Below are 19,027 nucleotides of genomic sequence, written 5' to 3'. Positions count from 1 at the left end.
AGATCCAATAATTGAAACAAATGCTGATTATCAAAACAATTATTGGGATGACATTAGCCAAAACGCACAACAAAGGTAGAAACCATATTCAGTGAATAGGCATGGCCCCTGGTCGAGAGATGGGGCCATCTCAAAAACTTTAACCCAGAATTCTTCCTGTCTAAAGGAAAAGCAGGGACAAAGACTGCTCAGAGACTGAAGGAAAGGCCATTACGAGACTGCTTCACCTCGGGATCCATCTCATTGGCAGACACCAAACCTAGACACTTGCTGGTGCCAAGAAATGCTTGCTGACAGGAGCCTGGTATAGCTGTCCCTGAGAGGCGCTGCCAGAGCCTGGCTAATACAGATGTGGATGCTCTTAGCCAAGCATTGGACTGAGCACTAGGATCCCAGTGGAGGAGTTAGGGGGAGGACTGAAGGAAGTGAAGGGAATAGCAACCTCATGGGTAGAACAACACAATCAACCAACCAGATGTCCCAGACCTTCTAGGGACTAAACCACCAACCAATGAGTACGCATGGAGGGACCCATGGCTCCAGCTGCATATGTAGCAGAGGATGGCCTATCTGGCATTAATGGGAGGGGAGAATCCTGTGAAGGCTTGATGCCCCAGGGTAGGGGAATGCTAGGGCGCTCTGAGGCAGGAGTGGGTAGGTGTGAGTGGGGAAGCACCCTCAGAGAGGCAGGGGGAGAGGAGTGGAATAGGAGGTTTGTAGAGGGGAAACCTGGAAGGAGGACAACATTTGAAATGTAAATAAATAAAATAACCAATAAAAAAAGAGTTTTAAGACAACCAGGAAAAAAGGATAAAAAGCAGTTATTGTAAGTTAACCAATGGGCAATGGGGTTATTACAACATCTGGCACCATCAGCTTTTATAGACCTGAATGTGCTGTAAATTCAGACAACTCAGGTACACCCAGCTGTCTGTGGGTACTGCCTGTATCTACCAGGTCCCCTGAGCACTGCAAGTCTTGGGATGTTTGAGAAGTACCATGAGTACCAGAAAGAACCCCAAATTCCTTCTTGAGTGAATTTACTTTTTTCTAAGTATATACTATATATAATCTATATATTAGTATATCTTCTAGGTGTATTTTATAGGTGTATAGGATAGTTATATTTATCCAGCCGTTCCTACCAGATTTACATATGAAAAGGGAGCGACACATAGCCACAGTCTTTGGGCAGCTTATGGTCTAGTCCATTGGGTCACAGAGATAACTACAGGTGTATTTGTATGACCCAGCATAGGATACGTGTGTAACCGGGATTTGATGTGTGATACCAAATGGTAGAGCCTTTTGCCCTCAAGCAAAACGGAGTAGCCTTGCCCAATGGGATTCGAATTTGTTTAAATTAAAATATACTACACTAGCCAAGTTTCAAAGGTCCTAACAGCTAGGGGCGCCCACAGATCCAGTCTCAGCAGGGCCTGCAGAGAGCTCATGAGGAACAAACTGACTTGTATGCAGCTCTGGGGAGGTCCTTCAGAGACGCAGAAGCAAGAAGCTCTGAGTGCTTCATGTGCCGGGATAGTCTGCAGGTCTGCACAGCAACGGTGACTACACAGGACTTGACCCCAAGAGTCATGAGAGAACCATGGTGACATGCCAGTGACGTGAGGGGCTAAGAGCTAGGAAGGGCTTGCTGCCTGCTGCATACAGACTTCGTTTTTAAGGACGCGCTGGAGACAAGCTGGCCGTTATAGGAGGTTGCCGTGGTGATACGGGCCAGATGTTTCTGTGTGTTCATACTCTTTTTATTTAGAAAAAGGTATGTATGCTTTTTCTCCTAAATGAATAGAAGAAAATCGGAGCAAATCTTCTGCCTTTTTAAGTTTTCCTCCATGCGTGAGAGCAGTGTGCATGCCAGAATCTAGTTCTTTGGCTGTTCTGATGCTAAATACCAGAGGTTATTAGTCAGGAGTCTCCAAATGTGAAAGGCACGTTGAACTGATGAACTCTTACCCCCACTGTCACTTAAAGAGACGGTGTACATGCTGATGAGTAAGACACTTGGTGACACTTCTTCACACAAAGATTTTCATTCCCTCAGAAAATGAGAACAAGGCTTTCCACAGGGCGGTGGTGTGCTGGGGTGGAAATAAGTGTTTAGCTAGAAACGCCAAAGCCTGAAGTCATTACTGTCTGCCTCAGAGCGTCTCTGCTTAGGAGCCACTCTGCACTGGGCCAAACACGAGCTGTTTGCTCTGTCAGAGGGCCTGGGCGAGCCAGCAAGTCATAATCAATCACGAGGAGCGTGGCAGCTGCTGCTCACAACTCCACAATGCCATCCACACCAGTTAGATGCCGGAGCTCACAGTATAGAATGCACCTTTCCAAATACCATGTAAGTGAAGACTGAGAGCTCTTTCAGTAAGTGTTTAAGTACCTCTTACAAGCTGGTAAGATATTATATTGCGATTTTAATGATGATGCAAACATATAGAGGATACAAACAAAAAACGAAGACAAAATTATATCAATAAAATTATAGATGTTAATATGTAAATAATCTCCTTGCAAAGACAAAGCCGACTTCAAGAAAACATCCGCATCACTTGAGGACGGTGACGCCAGAAATCAGCAGGGTCTGGTCTCAGGAAGCAGGCCATGCTTTAGGGACTTTTTGAAACAAGGTGAAACAAGGTTACTACATGGTTGTGAGAATTTGAGACAATGAGTGGAAAACATTAGCATGGTCTGGCCATGAATATTGCTTAGAAAAATCCCTGTAGTGTGTGTGTGTGCATGCATGTGTATGTGCTGTGTGTGGGTATGTGCATATGTGCATATGCATGCATGTGTGTGTGCTGTGTGCTGTGTGTATGCATGTGTGTGTTTGTGTGTGTGCTGTGTGCATGTATATGTGTGCATGTATGTGTGTGTATATGTGTGTGTGCTGAGTACATGTACATGTACGTTCATACGTGTGTGTGTGTGTGCATGACAGTGCATGACCGTGGGCATGTGTTTGTGAGCATGTGTGTGTGTGTTGTTTGTGTGTCCTGTGTGTGTGTATGTGTGTGTGTGCTGTGCATATGAGTGTGTCTGCATACATGTGTGTGTGCTGTGTATGTGCATTTATGCATACTGCCTGTGTGTGCATGTGCACATGTGTATGTGTGTGTGTGTGTGTGTGTATGAGCATGTACATGTGTGTGTGCATGCTGTGTGGATATGTGCATGTGCGTGCATGTGCATTCATGTGTGTGTGTGCGGTATGTGTACTGTGTTCATGTATTTGTGTGCTTGTGTGTGTGCATGTATATGTGTGTGTGCATGTGTATGTGTGTGTGTGCACTAGTGCATGAGCATGGGCATGTGTGTGTGTGTATGTGTGTGCTATGTACGTGTGGTATAGGTGTGTGGTGGGCATATGTCATTCAGTATTCATTCTGTGGAAGCCTGAGCAGCACAAGTCTTACTCTTTGCTTTTAACTGCCGTGAGAAAGGGTTTCCTACTTGAACGAGCGGAAGCTCACCCTTTTGGCCAGGCTGTGTGATCAGTGAGCTGTTGGAATCTGTCCCCCACTGCTGGGTGTAGAGTCATGTACAGCTGTGACGGGCTTGTTATGTGGGTACTAACTATTTGAACTCAGCTCCTGTGCTTGCAGATAAAGTGGTCTCACCCACTGAGCTTCTCCCTAAGCCCTCTCATAAAGGTTTAAATTCACACTCCAGGTTGATAAATGGCCTAGGTTGCCATGGGATAGGAACCCCTTATTGTTAATGCTCTCTTCCCCAGAGACAAACACCATGACTCTGCTGCTTTTGTCTACCTACCGGCGGCTCACACACAGGGACACCGAAACCAAAAACGTTACTGAGACGTAAGGAAGAGAAGCCAATGACCCTGCCTTTTTTTCCTCCAGGGTGTGCCCTCGGATGGGTCCTGTAACCCGCTGGCCTTCCATTCCTTTATCAAGGCAAATGGACTCGATATTTTCCAGCCCTTAATTCTTTGATTTTTATCTTTTTTTTCGTCCAGGCAGCTTAGGAAGGGAAGCAGGAGAGGTTTTATTTACTTTAGACTAGAGAATTTTCAAAGAGAGAAGAGTCCCGAAGGCCATCCAACTACTCATCGTGTACCCCAGGGCAGCTCTGTCCCCAGACTGTCCCTTCTAATTTTAGCCATCTCTGAGGAAGTCTCTTTTATCCTGAGCCCGCATAGTTCTTCCCAGGAATGTAAAAGCTCTGTGAACTTCCTGGTGCCTCAGATTCTTCTGCCAAGTCACCTCTCCAGCATCCTGGTTGGAAATCAGAAGTGATACAAGAATATGCCAATCAGATTCACATGCCGGGTCAGTCCCCGAGCCCAGCCGTTGTCCCACTCGCACCTCTGCACACTAACACTGCTCTAGCTCCAAGCCTCACCGCGTCCCTTCTTAGGTTGCCCACGCAGCCTGTGGCCACGCCCTCCCTCCACACTACACATTGGTTGTGTGTTATACGCTACAGGCACTATTATCTCAAACTCACAAATAGGACCATGAGCAGAATGGCCACACTCACCGCTCCCAGAGCCCAGAGAGTGCCGTGGGCATAGAATAGAGTTAGTCTAGAATTCCATGGACTGTGTTAAGGAAGCCACAAGCATCGCGTGGGCTAGTGCTAGTGGCCGGCAAAAGTTTCAGAACTGGGCGGTGATGTTCAAAGCCCCGTTCCTCTATCAATCTCTGTTTAGTTCTGGGCAACCTCTGTCTATTTAGTTTCCTCATTTGCGAAAGGAATATTAGTGCCTATTTCCTAGGTGGTAACAAGATAAAAATCCCTTGATACCCGTAGAACAGAGCCTAGTATATCATAATAGCAGCACAGTAATTGTTACTATACAAAACGATGTCTTCAAAGCAGCTCAGACAGAGGCGAGCTCTTCCTAAGTCCTTGAATGGCTGGCCGGGGCCAAGTGTCAGGCTCAGCCCTTACCTGGCTTCACATTCTGTCTGCTCAACTGTGAGGGTTCTCCCCCGAGTCGTCTACTTGTTCCTCTAGGATTCTGCTCTTGCTGTGCCTCTGTCTGCCAAGTGCTGTTCCAGCAAAGCCCCGTCACCCTTTAAAATTCAATTCAGTGTGCTCTCTAGCAAGGCTTCCCTGACCTTCCACCCTTGACACTTACACCACAGCCAGCTTCAAGCCTCCCCTGAACCGACCTCTGTTCAAAATTATTGGCAGGTCTGTTTCCCAACCTTGGGCTCCTCGAGAGAAGAGCTGTGGTTTAGAAGGGCGTGTGTGCGTGGAGACTCATCCCTCGGACCGGCTTCCGACAGCCTGCGACACCGGGAGATATCAATACGACCACTCTGCACTCGAGAGTGGTTGATAAATGTCCCCAAATTTTACTCAGTGAACACCATGTAAATGGGCTGTCATGTTCCTTCGCTTACAAAATTACTTGCCAATTACGCTTAGATGACCCAGCATAATTGCCATGTAAACTGTACCCTGGCTGGGGTAACCTGAATCATCAATTTAACTTTATCCTCTCATCATGTGGTACTTAGCACACAATTAAATAAATGGCCAGTCACTGTACATTTTCCCAAGAGAATGAAGTGGCGACTTTTGTCTTTGGTGTTTCGGTCACAACAATCTGTAACACACCTTCCGCTATAACATCAGAACAACGCACCATCAGAAGCTTAGGAAGAGGACGTGGTGCATTTAAGAAATAACTTCCAAGTTATCTTAAAATTAAAACCACATGTTTAAAAAGTCTTTGTTTTCCTTTAAAACAAACAGACAAAAAAAAAAAAAAAAAAAAGCAAAAGAACTCATTCCTCCTGAAGAGACTTCGCTCCCAAGATCTCAGTTCATAAAAATGGCTCCAAACCTTTGAAAGAGAATCTGGCTTCTGGCTTCTCAAGCAATTTATAATTTATTTCAGAGGTGTGTGTGTGTGTGTGTGTGTGTGTGTGTGTGTGTGTGTGTGTGTGTTTGCGTGTGTGTAGATGCAGCTCACTGAGGTAGACACTCTTCCCTGGTACACTGGCTAATAACTTATGCAAGATGTAGATAGATGAGTGAGATCCTGGGTGCTGACGGTGACTCTGAGTGACGGGATTTTCATTTGCTTCTCTGGATGCGGCCTCCACACCTGACACAGGTAATCACATTGACTCCTCAGCACGGCAACATCAGGCCACACGCATTCTCAAACAGAGGTTCTGTCTGAAGGGACTGTTTGACTTCTGGAACATACTGTTTGGAGGCCCTGATTGAAAAGGAGGTCAATGCTAGCCCAAATATCTCTCTACCCCCTGAGGTGGAATAATTGATGTGCGGCAGCCCTTAAGGATGTGGACTCACCAGGGTGATGGATGGATATACGTATATTATTCACACGTACATCTGCTAATACACAGGTCCCAGTGCAAACACCAGGACTTAAGAATATTATGTGGATTTAGGACAGTCCCTGAAGGACTCCAGTTCCATTAAAAATTTGTTTTGGCAGCCTGGGGCAGATCTATTCTAACTCCCACATGCTGTATGCATTTGAAAGGGGGAACCAAACCACTTTAAAAATAAATTTAATAAATTTTGTAATGTCAAGTCATTAACATCCTGTCTAGTCATACAGTGTTCATATTTTTAAGTAGTAATATTAAAGCTACAGGATTTTAACCCTTCTAATAACTGAATTACCATTTTTATTTCCATTGCGTTTTTTTTTAATTGCTTTATCTTGCCAAAAGAGATGAATCCCACCCCTACAAACAAAAGGAAACCTTCAGGGTTCCCCCTTCTTCATGAGTTCTTCTTGTCACAAATTCACTTAGCAACACACAGAATTTCAACTTCTCCAAGCATCTGTGAGCTATTCCTGCCGTATACTCATAAGTACTCAAGGAAGACGTGCAAGGTCCCCCAAATGGAAGAGGCTCTCTCGCCTGCCGCTGCTAATCTCGCCGTCACAACAGTCACGTGCCAGGTCATTTTTCTCCTGGTTAATATAAAAACCTCGAGTTTTTATTATTTACACCAGATAAACTGACTCGAGATTCCAAAATTCCATGCAATAAGATGTGAGTCCCTTGTCCATAATCAACGTCCTCGGCCCTGTGCATTGATCGCATAAAGCAAGGCCCATCTGCAAACTTTTCTTCACTGCCCAGGAGTCCATAGTTTTGGATATGCAGTGACTGATAAACACACCACTTCTCTGATAATCTAGTTAAAAGCAGGCATTAGGAAACTGGGCACTAATTCTCAAAATAGTGAGAATTGTTGGATATGATGGCCTACGAGCCCTTGAATCAGTAGGAAGGAGGTGCAGTTCTTCCTGACTGTAAGGTAGCACGCGCGTGTCTCCTACACACACGGAATGAACCAGATGAGCCCTAAATGTGGTTATGACTGTCACGGGTCCAAAATGAGCCTCTCACTCTGCCTACTCCCCCTCCTTGCCACGAGCAAGGACAAAATGCCCAAATGCTGAAACTCCTGACAGACCTCCAACCCCACCCCACAAAGCAAAGGACTCAGCTTGGGAACTGAGTATTTCTCCTAAGAGGAGAAAAGGTGTCATATCCCACTAAACACTCAGCTACACTTTAAACTGATGGGAGTCCAGGGACGAGCAAATGGAACTTCAAAGCTCCTGGAAGGCTGTGGCCTTGCTCCTGAGGCTGAGGGAGGCAGCACTCGACTGGGCCAAACACTGGCTCTGGCTTTTGAAGTCTGGTGGACTGAGCCCTGGTTGCAGAGCAGCACAGCCCCATGGCAGCTACCGGTCTTCTGAAGCACAACTTGCTTAGGCCATGGCTGCCCCATCATCTCAGCGGAGAAAAGGAGGCAGGAGAGGTGGGCAGCAGGTAAAAAACAAACTCTGTTCTCTCTTAACTTCAAGCAATGAAAAATGGAGCCGAGGTAGACGCAGGAGGGCAAGCAAAAGACAAAACAGTCGGAAGTGTTTGGGAAAAACTGTGAGCGGTACACTGCTTTTTCTTGTGGTGGAAATAAAATCGATTGATTCAGAAATGAAGAGATCTAGGTGGTGGTGGCAAGCGTGAGCATCTGCATTTGCTGATCATTCTCCCAACCAGACTTGGTGCTAGTTAAGTCCAATTGTGTTTAATGAAGACTGGGGCAAGGGGGCAATAAGGATGGGTCAAGAACAAATGGATTCTGGTGCTCCGCTGCCACCTTGTGGCAGCCAACTCAAATTACAGGCACTAATGCTAGGATGAACAAAGGGGGTCAGAAGGATGTGCTTTTAAAGTCCACCTGTAAACGGGCACTCAGATATCCCACACAAAAACCAAACGTGGGTCTGCCTAAGTTCTTATTACCAATAGTGAAAGCTGTTCCTAGATTATTAAAGATTTATTATTATTACTATTATTATTATTATTATTAGTATTATTATTATTGTTATTATTATTATTATATTGGGAATATGACAAGATTCTCTACCAGTGTTAGACAGAATATTCCTGGAACATTATTTGAAAAAGAAAGCAGAAATAAGGAGGAAGCTTAAATGCCCATCATGACAAGATTTAACTAAACTGGGGCATGTCCACGAGATAAAATATTAAGTCGCTATGAAAATGCACTGGTTTTATATATATAAGGAGAGAGACATGTCTTCAGAAGCAAGTTACTGAATAGAATATCCAACATGGACTTTCAAGTGGACTTGTCTTACAGGAAAGGGCTCAAAGGAGCCCAGGACAGCCTGCTTGAGCTGGTTAGTCTGTAGGGTGGTTTCTGCCTTTCAGTTTATTGTGTTTCACAGCTTGCTTTTCCCACTGAGTACAGTATAATGTTTCTCTTTAACTAGACACTGAGTGAGAGACAGGGCCTTCCTCAGTCCACACTACACACTGTGAAGTGATGATGTCACAGTACTTTGGTACACACACACACACACACACACACACACACACACACACACACACACACACACACACACGGCACTGCCCGGCCCTGCTGAGAAGTGCTCAGCCATTTGCATACCTCCCTGGATCTGAGTCTTACCCACATTCTGCTGGGTGTTGTGCAGAGCACTGTAGACCAGACAAACAGATGTTGTCTGACATTTCTCACTGAACATGAGTGAGCCTCAAAAGCAGATCTTGGTGTGAATCCCTGGTTGTCCCCTTTAATCTACTCCTGGTCTCCTTGCCACCTCCCCTCACCGACCGCTCTCATTGATGAAATGTTCTTAGTCTTGGCCTTCACCTACAAAGTGTCCGATCTTAAACTCGACCCTCCATATCTAAGACTCTAGATTTGACTTCATACTCTAGGTTTTGCCAGGTGTAGAGACCCAGCATGGCTTCCCAGGGCTGGCACAAATTGGTGAGTGTCTCTGTACTTTTGGAAGAAAGACCTCTTGATGGTTTCCTTTCAAAATATTTTCCATTCACAACACAGACAAGGGATTAATTCCTTTAATATTTAAGAAACTCATGATAATCCAGAAGTAAAATAATAAGAAAGACCCAGCAGAAGAACAGGCAAAGATAATGAGCAGAAAGGACCCGAGGAAAGAAAAGCAAATGACCCCCCCCCGTTAAGTACGCATGGGCAAAGCTAAGCCGCGTGCCAACAAGCCCCAGCGGCAGGCGGTAGTGGGCGTGTTCAGCGCTCAGCACAAACTGATCGCCTCCACCGAAGACACTTTATAACGGATGAAAGTTTTGAGTGTGCGTAACTTTTAGCCAGAAAGTCCGAATGTAAGGACGTGCTCACGCTAAACAGGATGAGTAAGGTCTAAGCATGTGCACAGAAACATTACTTAAAATAGAGGGCCACACAACCTCAATGTCCAGCCCAAAGGATTGCTTAAAGCAAACCATGGCGTACTCAGAATGGAGACATCGCAAAGCTGTGCAGAGGGGATAAGGTGGCCTTATAGCCACTGCTTTTGACCTGCTGCTAGTTTAAACTGAGCACACAGCAGAGCACGTGTGTGTAGCTGTTTTGAAATACTTGGGGTAGCCCCGAGATAATAGCAAGCAAGCACGGGAGCTGATGTGTGAGAGAACAGCAGAGAGGTCTCTCCTCAGCCCTGGTAACTGCCACTCACCTCGTGAAGTTCCTGTCATATCTACACACGGCAGTCAAAATCCACATTTTGGGAGAATGATAACTACTAGTCTGTGTTAGAACATCAAAGGCTGTGCTCAAGCCCGTTCTCCGCTGTGATCATTCAGTTAGTCTATGCCAGCCTGGCCTTACCCCCGTGGGATTTGTGATTGAATCCTGCCACTCTTCTGTTTGACACAAAGCCAGAACCTTCAGTGCCCCAGAAAACGTTTGGTGATTTAAGTCGTCATTCGGTGTCCCTTACTGTCCAGTAGCGCCCTTCAGGGCTCAAGCGGAGTCTCAGACACACCTGATGGCTTCCCTCACACACTTTTCCTCAAGCGCCCTCACTGTGAAACCCCTGCCCGAGCTCTCTCCTCTCTTTTGATCCAGCAGAGTGATAGATGCCCTTCCAGGCCTGCATCTAATTATCTCTAGGAAAACAATAAACCTTTTCTCTGAACTCCTTCATTTATCCTATAAAATTTTGCTGACTAGGGCTATATCATACAACCTGTGGTTGTCTCTGTTTAGTGGAAAGCCCCCAAGAGAAGCCAACTTTGATCAGTGCGTGCTAGCGCATGGGGTTCTCAACCTGTGGGTCGCGACCCCTTGGAGGATTGGGAAAGTCAAAACACATTAATACAGTACAATTCACAACAGTAGCAAAGTTCCAATTATGAAATAACAATAAAAATAATTTTATGGTTTAGGGTCACCATAACATGAACTGCATCAAAGGGTGGCAGCATTGGGAAGTTGGGAATCGTTTGAGAACCACTGCTCTAACCTGAGTGTCTGCCTGGCTGCATGAGTGTTTCATACATATGAACTTGAATCTTGACTTCGTAGTCGTCTTACTGTCACACAGCCCTCGTGTATCAAATCGAATTAAAAACGTTGCTTCTTAAGACAAGCATGGCAGGGCCTGCTATCCCGGTACTCTGGATAAGGAGGCAGAAGACTGCAAGCTGGTGGCCAGCCTGAGCTACGTAGTGAGTTCCCTGACATCCTGGGCTACATAGTCAGATAGTTCTTACAAGAATGTTAAAACTCCCAGGCAATATGAAATTGGTCAGTCTTTGCACCGTATAGCATGTGGCACCTACACAAATTTCCTTTCCAAGTTTAAGACTGGCCCCACCCTCGGGTTAGCCATTCCTCTTGCCCAACTGTCTGGTGTGGCTGGGCTATAGTGGACCACCCTGGATACTCTGACTGGCTATAGATGAGTAAAGACCTGGCTTGTTTTCCTGGCGCCGATGCCTATGGTGTGGTCCTCATTTGGTGAATTCGGCAAGAGTTGCAAGGACTCTGGAGATGAGAGTTCTCGTTCTAGAAGCGCATGGGCAGACTGCAGATGTAGCCTGTGTGACCGCCTATGCTGCCTTACTCCTGAACATTTCCTTAAAGGAAAGCCGTCTAAACACTTCGATGGCATGTGACGTCTCCTGGCATGTGACGGTTATCCACAATGTTTACGTTTATTGTGCTTCTATCAGATATACATAACTTGAAAGACCGTGGAGGAAACAGATTAAATGTTCATCAAGAACTCAAGGCGTCGAGCGTGGTCCATGCACATGTTGAATGCTAGTCGAAAACACAGAGAGAGCATTGGTAGATGCAATGTCAATATAGCTAACAGGAAACAAGATGAAGGAGAGAGATCGGGCGCCTGTGCCCAGGGGAGAGCCTGCTGGTTGATCTTACCCCTATGAACTTAGAGGCAGAACAAACTGGATAGGACAGAAACCAAACCAGCCGTTGCTTAGGGATGCAGTGCAGTCTGGGAAGGGCTGAAGGAAGAAATCTCAAAATGTCACGAGGAAGTTTGGGGTGATGAATGCCTCACTGTCATGATGTTGGTGGAGTGTGTGTACGTGTGTGTGTATATATATGTGTGTGTGTGTGTGTGTATCAGATTGTCAAAGCTTGTGAATGTTCACACTCTAAAATACCCACTCTTGCAGGCCAAACGCTCCAGTGGCACTGTTTTTGAAGAGGATAGGAAGTGGACAACAGTGAAGGAAAGAGACTCTTCTCGATAACACATCCGTACGATGCTACTTCTAAAATTGGTTTCAGAAAAGGAGAATGGCCAATACTCGCCGTGCACCACCTCCAAATGACATTTCCTGAAAATGCCAGTTTCCAGAAGGATGGGGATTGTGTTTTTGAAGGAGCAGCCAGGTTGCAAGCAGATGATTAATTATCGTGGAAAATCACTGATGTACCATGACAATTTCACAGTTTCCTACAGCTAAAGTAAAATTCCTGTGTGTCTCTCGGAGAGGCACTGCAAAGCTTTAATTGATTAGTGTTGGAGAAAAACCCTTGGCAGCCATCATTGAAAATAATTGAATTAAGTATCAAGATATAGACGGACAAGTGTTGTTTTAGTATTTGTTGTTCTTTACAAATGCTGGGAGACGCCAACTATTCCAACGCATTAGATCAGAGAAGACACTCACTCTCCAGGTCTCACACGCCTAAAGACTAAAGACTGAATCCTAGGATCTAGAAAAATGATTTAGCCAGTGTGCCTGACAACCTCTACTACTGCATGACACTGTAAAAACCCTCTTGCTCCCACATCAGGGAGCAACAATGGTTGGTATAGACTAAGCTAAGATATGACTCTCTAGCCTCACTTGAATGGTTTTTATAGAAAGGTAGACTTTGCCTCCTTTTGAGGCTAAAAGAATCTTAGTTCAGCACAACAATAATACAATAAGATATGGATTGCAATTAGGGAAGGAGGGGAAGGTGGACAGAGAGAGGCTGAGTCTTGTCCTATGGTCACTGGCCTGGGAGAGTCCAGGGACTCCCGGTGATTTCTGCAGCATTCCCCAGCAAACCACACGCAGAAGGCTAATGTGGATACCACACATTGCCATTCATAGCATCAGAAGTAAAATGTGTGACTAACTTAGCAACCAATGAACTGGCCTGAAAACCATAGTTTCTCACCTTTTGAAAGCAGAGATAAGCAAACTGTGCCTATATCATCCGTATTCTAGCCGGAACAGTCAACGAGAAAACAATAAGCACACACACACACACACCCCACCACCAAATGCTAACCCTTACAGGCTACTCTTCAAGAGAGGGATATCAGGAAGGACTCTTTGGAGAGCCACAGCACTGGGTAATGACTCCCATGTTTAGGATCAGAACATTGTCTTGAGGGAGGTACAGATGACTAAGCTTCTCTATAGCCACCTATAAAACGTTCTGCTATTGTTAAGGCTAGGGAGAGTAAGGTCATAGACATGGTAGCAATTTAAATGGAGTAATAATATAAAATGTTACTTCTGACATTGTATTAGCAACGTTTTAAGTCAATATAGATACATAAAGTTAGTTGCAACTACATAAACTAGAGCAATACAAAATACTCCCTTATAAATGAAAATTCTAGCTTTGGGGCCAGCACGGGGATGTTCTATAGGAGAGCTGAGACAGGACTATGCAATGGTTTCATGGGGACACGATACGTAGAGAGGAAAGGGTCCTTGCCAACCACACCACACAGCCACTCCACCTGGCTTTCGATGAGCAACCCACAGCTATGGCACCTATGCCCTTGTGCCCTCTGGAACCTCAGAAGCTAGATGTGTGTTTTCCATAAAATATTAAATCAAGAAAATTAAGACAGCACACTTGATGTGAAATAAAGTTCATATAGTCCTGTTTAAACACAGATTAGAATTTCTGTCAGAACAATGCCAGGGCAACGCTGACATTCTAATTAATATAATTTACATCATAAAGCACTGAATATCTTTATCTCGCTATTATGAAATGCCCTACAAAAAAAAAAAATGAAGAGTGTGTTCTACAGGGAATCGAGTGCGAAGGGCAGTCTTTCCAAACCCAGTACAAGAGAGGCACTTAGGCCACCGGTGTTTCTACAGACCATCAACCCAGGCCGTCCTTGATGGTCTGCAAGCCTATCTGTATGCGGCAACTGGTTTCTGAGGCTTTTAAACTTGCAGTTACATAAAACATGTTCAAAACACAGCACTAAGTGAACTAAAATTCTCTCTTCATGTCCATCTTTTGTCCTTCTGCAGTCTTTCCCGTGAACCACCCCATAACAGGACTCTCCATGATGCTTACTTGTTCCAAATTCTAAGCGTGTAAGAGGGGCAGAAACCAGCCCCACAGTTGGGCACCCAAGGATTCCTGTTCGTTGCCTTTGCCGATTTTATGCTATCGGTGCAAGGAATAGCGATGAGATCCCGAAAGCTTGAGTTTGCATTTCCTACGAGAACGCGCTTTTCTGTCACGCTTTACCACACTCCGGCACGTGGTTCCCACCCCTCCATAATTGATATCGGTCGTTTGAATCATTCGGTACAAACCTCCTGAGGTTCATCAAATGTAGCCTGGTCTATAATTCCTGCTTTAAACAGACTCAAAGCATAGTCACCCAAGTGCTAGCCACGACGGACTCCCTGGCTTTCCCTAAGCACAGGGCCCAGCATAATGACAGTTGTATTAATTATCTGCCGGAAAACCCACGTAGCAGCAGAGATGATGGAGATCATCGTTTTAAATATTTTATTAAAATAGCCAAGTGTATAACAGATTAAATAGACCTCCTTGATAATGAGGGGCTCATTAATTTTACAAGAACTCCAGAAAGCTTCAGAATGGTCATCAAATTTTTCTCTTTTATTCGTTTATTTTTTTTTTTCCGAGAGGAGGGAAATCTTCAATCATCACTTTAGAGAGCACGGGTCTAATAAGGTTTTCTAAGGTGTTTTAAAATGGCGGCCCTTCTGGAGAAAGCTTCAAATCATCTGTTTGAAACATGGAGTCCTTAGGTGTCATATTATTGCTTGAAAAGCCTGAAAATGGTCAGTTTGAGGTTTAACCCCATTAAGGCTTCAACTCATTATAATGACGTTTGCCAACTAAAACTAATACGGGCCTAAACAAATCCTGACACTCAAATCCTTGACGGAAAGAGAACAACATGATCTACCAAGTGTGCCTACCAAGTGTGTCTCCAGGTACAGCCGGAGGCTGTCCGTCTCGGCTTTAGGAGGAGTCCAGTTCTCGGTGGTCTCCATGGCTTCGTTTAGCCACTGAATGAATTCATCCAGCTTGTTCACAAACCCCTGTGAGAGAAGAGAAAGAAGAAAGGGCACAAAGGAACGTTAGCTGATTATTTTTAAAGTCAATCTTAAAAATTTCAAACTCAAACTATGGTAACCCCTCCTACTGTTGGGTTTTGTTTGTTTGAGGAGGGGGCCTTATTGTTGTTATTATGTTGTTTGTTTGGTTGGTTGGTTTTTTATTTTGTTTTGTTTTTCGGTGATGACCACTGCTCCTGGCTGGAAATCCTTCCTAATAGATCAACTCTCCTCCTGAATTTCACCTAGGAGTGCTTTCCAAGAGAATGATTAGACCGTGCTGTGCCCTGCGTAAGTTACCTCAAAACGTCTCTAGTGTGTGACAAACCTCTGCTTGCCCACACCCGAATCGCATCCTCACTTGGGGAGGGTGGCATTTGAGTTCAGAGGACCCTATCCACTCAGAACGTGGAGAGCTGAATTACTAGAGCTGAATGAAGACGTTTGTTTTAAATGTAACTGTGTCTAAAGATACCTGGATGTGTCTCATCAACAGCCCAAGTTTCTGTGGCTGAGCCTGTGGGTACTCGGAGGAAAGAAGGGCAAAAAAAGAGACAGACACCACGGAACAAATGCAGACAGACACCTGACTGGCTGAGTATGTCTGGACGGGAAGAAATATTCTTGCCCGGGAAGCACAAATCACAATAATCTTGCGATTTTTCAAATAGTGGTTATAAAATTTTATTGACCATTTAAAAGAACACATCTGTGGAGGCAGAAAATATTTTTGAAAAAGTGAAAATCCAGCTATAAACCGAACCTGGCGTCTGCTTTCCATGTGTAGGTCAACAGCGCCACCTGGAGGTCATGCGGAGTAAGGGCAGGCGTCCATGTCCACTGTGCTCGGTATGGTAGGCAGTTTCCCTATTATACGAAACTCATCCTCTTTCTTTTTTCTTCCTTTCTTTCTTATCTTTCTCCTATTTCTTCCTTCTTTCCTTTTTTCTATTTTTACCTCTGATTATTTGTATCACTATTTTAATGCCTTTTGAGGATATCCTAAGGCAAAAATAAGACCAATATATAAACATTCACTTTCTTTGTCCTGCTTCTCAGAAGATGAATTTTATTATTTAGTACATCGCAGGTAATTTTTTTTAATTAATTACACGAAATTTGAGCAGTGTTCCTCTAGTGGAGTATGAGAAAAAGGGAAATGGATGTTAGAAAAGAGAAAAGCAGAGGAAGAAAGCCCAGAGACACGTTTTGGAGAGGTCAGACATGTTAGAGAGGCCCGCGGTCTCACTATAGAGTGCTACTCTTGTCCTGGGTGGATCTTGGTTTGGCGCCCCATGGAGTGATGCGGCCATGTTTTCCCGGGATTTCCTAGGAGGCTGTCAATTCTTCACAAATTCCCACCTGTCATATTTAAGACAGATGTCCTCGGATGTACCTGCTACTCCCACAAACACAGCAGAGCTCAGCGGAACTCAAGTCGTCAGACAGTGCCCTCATAATGGAATTTTTGTGGAAGAGTTAAGAGCCCCTTCGGCGTATAAACCTATAGAAGTGTTTTCTGTCACCTACAGGGGAGTGTAGATGACTGACAACTGAGATGGAAATCATAATTTTAGTACACACGTCAACTACCACTTACTGTTAAGTTTGACTTGAGTCGTATATAAATCGGTGTGTGGATGAAATTAAGTCAGGAAGCAAACTATTTGGAAACTAATTGAGTCTGAAGGATCAACAGTTAAGTATGCTACCTTAAATATAATCAATACTATATGATTAATTATCCTCTCTCTCTCTCTCTCTCTCTCTCTCTCTCTCTCTCTCTCTCCCTCTCACTCTCTCACTCTCTCTCCAACCATGAAAGTATATGATAATGCCCAGGGTCCACATCTTAGATGTTGTTAGTCAAAGAGTTTTAGGCCATGCATGTCGGATTTCCTAGCAGAGCCATGAGTTCAGGGTTAGCTGAGATGCAATTAGCAAACCCAGGGACCTGGGAAATCTTCCTTGAACTTGTGTCTGTGCAGCTCAGCCACTCAGCAAAACAGGGCTGACATCAAAGAGAACGAGGTCCTTTCTCTGGAAATGTCTTCCAGACTGTAGCCCACCCTCGCCATTTTTACCGGCTGGATGATCTCCTGCCTCTTCTTTTGCCAATGCCAAGTTTCATTCATCAAAACAGAAACCTGAGAAGTCTCACTGTTCCCATTTGTAACAAAAACCAGGTTGTGCTTTCTCTTAGGGAAACCCTGGATTTCCATTCCCACCCACCCCCCCACTGTTACTCGGTGTGGCTTTAAGAACGTGGATTTACGTAAACTGCTCTGTGGGAATTCGGTTTCACTGGTGTTCCTTCAGTTATTGGTGCATTCATCTCCTGGCTTTGCCCAGTGTTCCAGCACCTCTATGTACTATCAAGGGCACTTCCTGTGAGTCACAAGACATCTCCTCTCTCAGAAAGACCCAGAGAGTGACGCGCACAGATGCATTCACACACACACACACACACACACACACACACACACACACACACACACACACACAGCCGATGTTCACTTTCAGAGGACTCACTGACATCTTTGTGGTGTGAATAAAGGAAAACAGGCCAGTGTGGATGATAACATGCAGAAATGAGGTGGATCTAGAAAATACAACTATTTTGAAGTAGGGATCAAACTATGGTATAACAAAGATTGATCATTCATTCATTTAAATATTTAGTAAGATCCTATGTATGAAGCATACTGTTAGACATGAATGGGCACAAAAAGAGGAATACCATTATTAAAAAGCCAGCAGAATACAAAGCATGTCTAAACTCTGATATATTGGTTTCAAATGATTTTGTAAGAAAAACATTTCTGATAAAGAGTGAGGAAAATATTCTGTTATATGCAGAACTCTTATCTGTACCCAAATTTGTTCCTTCCTATGTTTAGCACTAAGATACATGAGTGTGTTTCTCTAGTGTTCTAGATAACTATAAAAGCCAGGTTTCCTGCTGCCTGGCACTGCCCTGCACTGCGTGGGGAACGCACCTCCCCCACCCCCACAGCACAAATGCTGAGGTAAGCACCTGGCTCCTTAGCCTCACTCCTCTCCCTCACACTGATCTCTTTCTGCCCCCTTTGAGAGGAGCTCTACAGGAAAGATTACCACAGGGCTCACTCCTAACCTACTGAGGGAAAATTTAAAGGAAGTTAAATGCTTGAACAAGACCCTTCTACCTGTGCCTTAACAGGCTGAATGACTCGGTTTCTTACAGAGAAAGTGGTTATCAGACAGCGTTAGCCACGCCCCGAAAGGCCAGTTTCCCTGTCTGTCGTCTGGATGTGTGCCACAGGCATCTGTGTCTTCACCTCAAAAAGATTCTGTCTCCTGGTAGAGACCTCAGATGTGATTTCTGAGGCAGGCTGGATCAAATCGGCTGCCTTCAAACAGAGCCATGCCGAAGAACCCCAGATGTGTGAACTGCTTAACTTTATGGAGCAAAAATGGCCAACTTCTCTTGGTGAGTATTTTAAAGCCTTAAAAACCTAATTGCCACTTTCTCAGGATCCCACAGTTAAGGGCTCGGTGAACTCATCCAGGTAATTCTAGCTGAAGAAATAAAGCTCCCCTCAGTAGGATCTGTTGTGTAACAGATCACAACAGATCCTGTGTGTTAGGATCACAGGAGGTGGGGACAGTTGTCACACTCAGTATGCAGATGAGAAGAGTAAGTGTCCTGCCCGTGCCCGGAGCAGATGTAATGGACTCAGTGCCCAAATACAGAGTCTCACAGGTACCGATGACATCACGAAGACCAGCTGATTTTACTGGTGGGCTTTCTTCACGGAAATTGAAAGTTGAAAATTAATAAAGATTAGGTAAGG

The 19,027-nt window shown here is 44.7% G+C and overlaps 1 protein-coding gene across 2 annotated transcripts in view; it reads right to left on the bottom strand.

Annotated features, from left to right (window-relative positions):
• Positions 1 to 19,027, bottom strand: part of Akap6 (A-kinase anchoring protein 6) — a 391,635-nt gene that overhangs the window by 203,923 nt on the left and 168,685 nt on the right. For both annotated transcript variants that reach the window (XM_032907724.1, XM_032907725.1), the window contains exon 5: positions 15,054 to 15,176. In XM_032907724.1, the coding sequence (XP_032763615.1) occupies positions 15,054 to 15,176 (123 nt within the window). The remainder of the gene's footprint in view (positions 1 to 15,053; positions 15,177 to 19,027) is intronic.

This window comes from Rattus rattus, chromosome 7, assembly GCF_011064425.1.
Source record: "Rattus rattus isolate New Zealand chromosome 7, Rrattus_CSIRO_v1, whole genome shotgun sequence".
Classification (NCBI taxonomy): Eukaryota; Metazoa; Chordata; class Mammalia; order Rodentia; family Muridae; genus Rattus; species Rattus rattus.
Note: the sequence above shows the minus strand (reverse complement) of the source record. Positions and strands in the feature narration are given on the sequence as shown.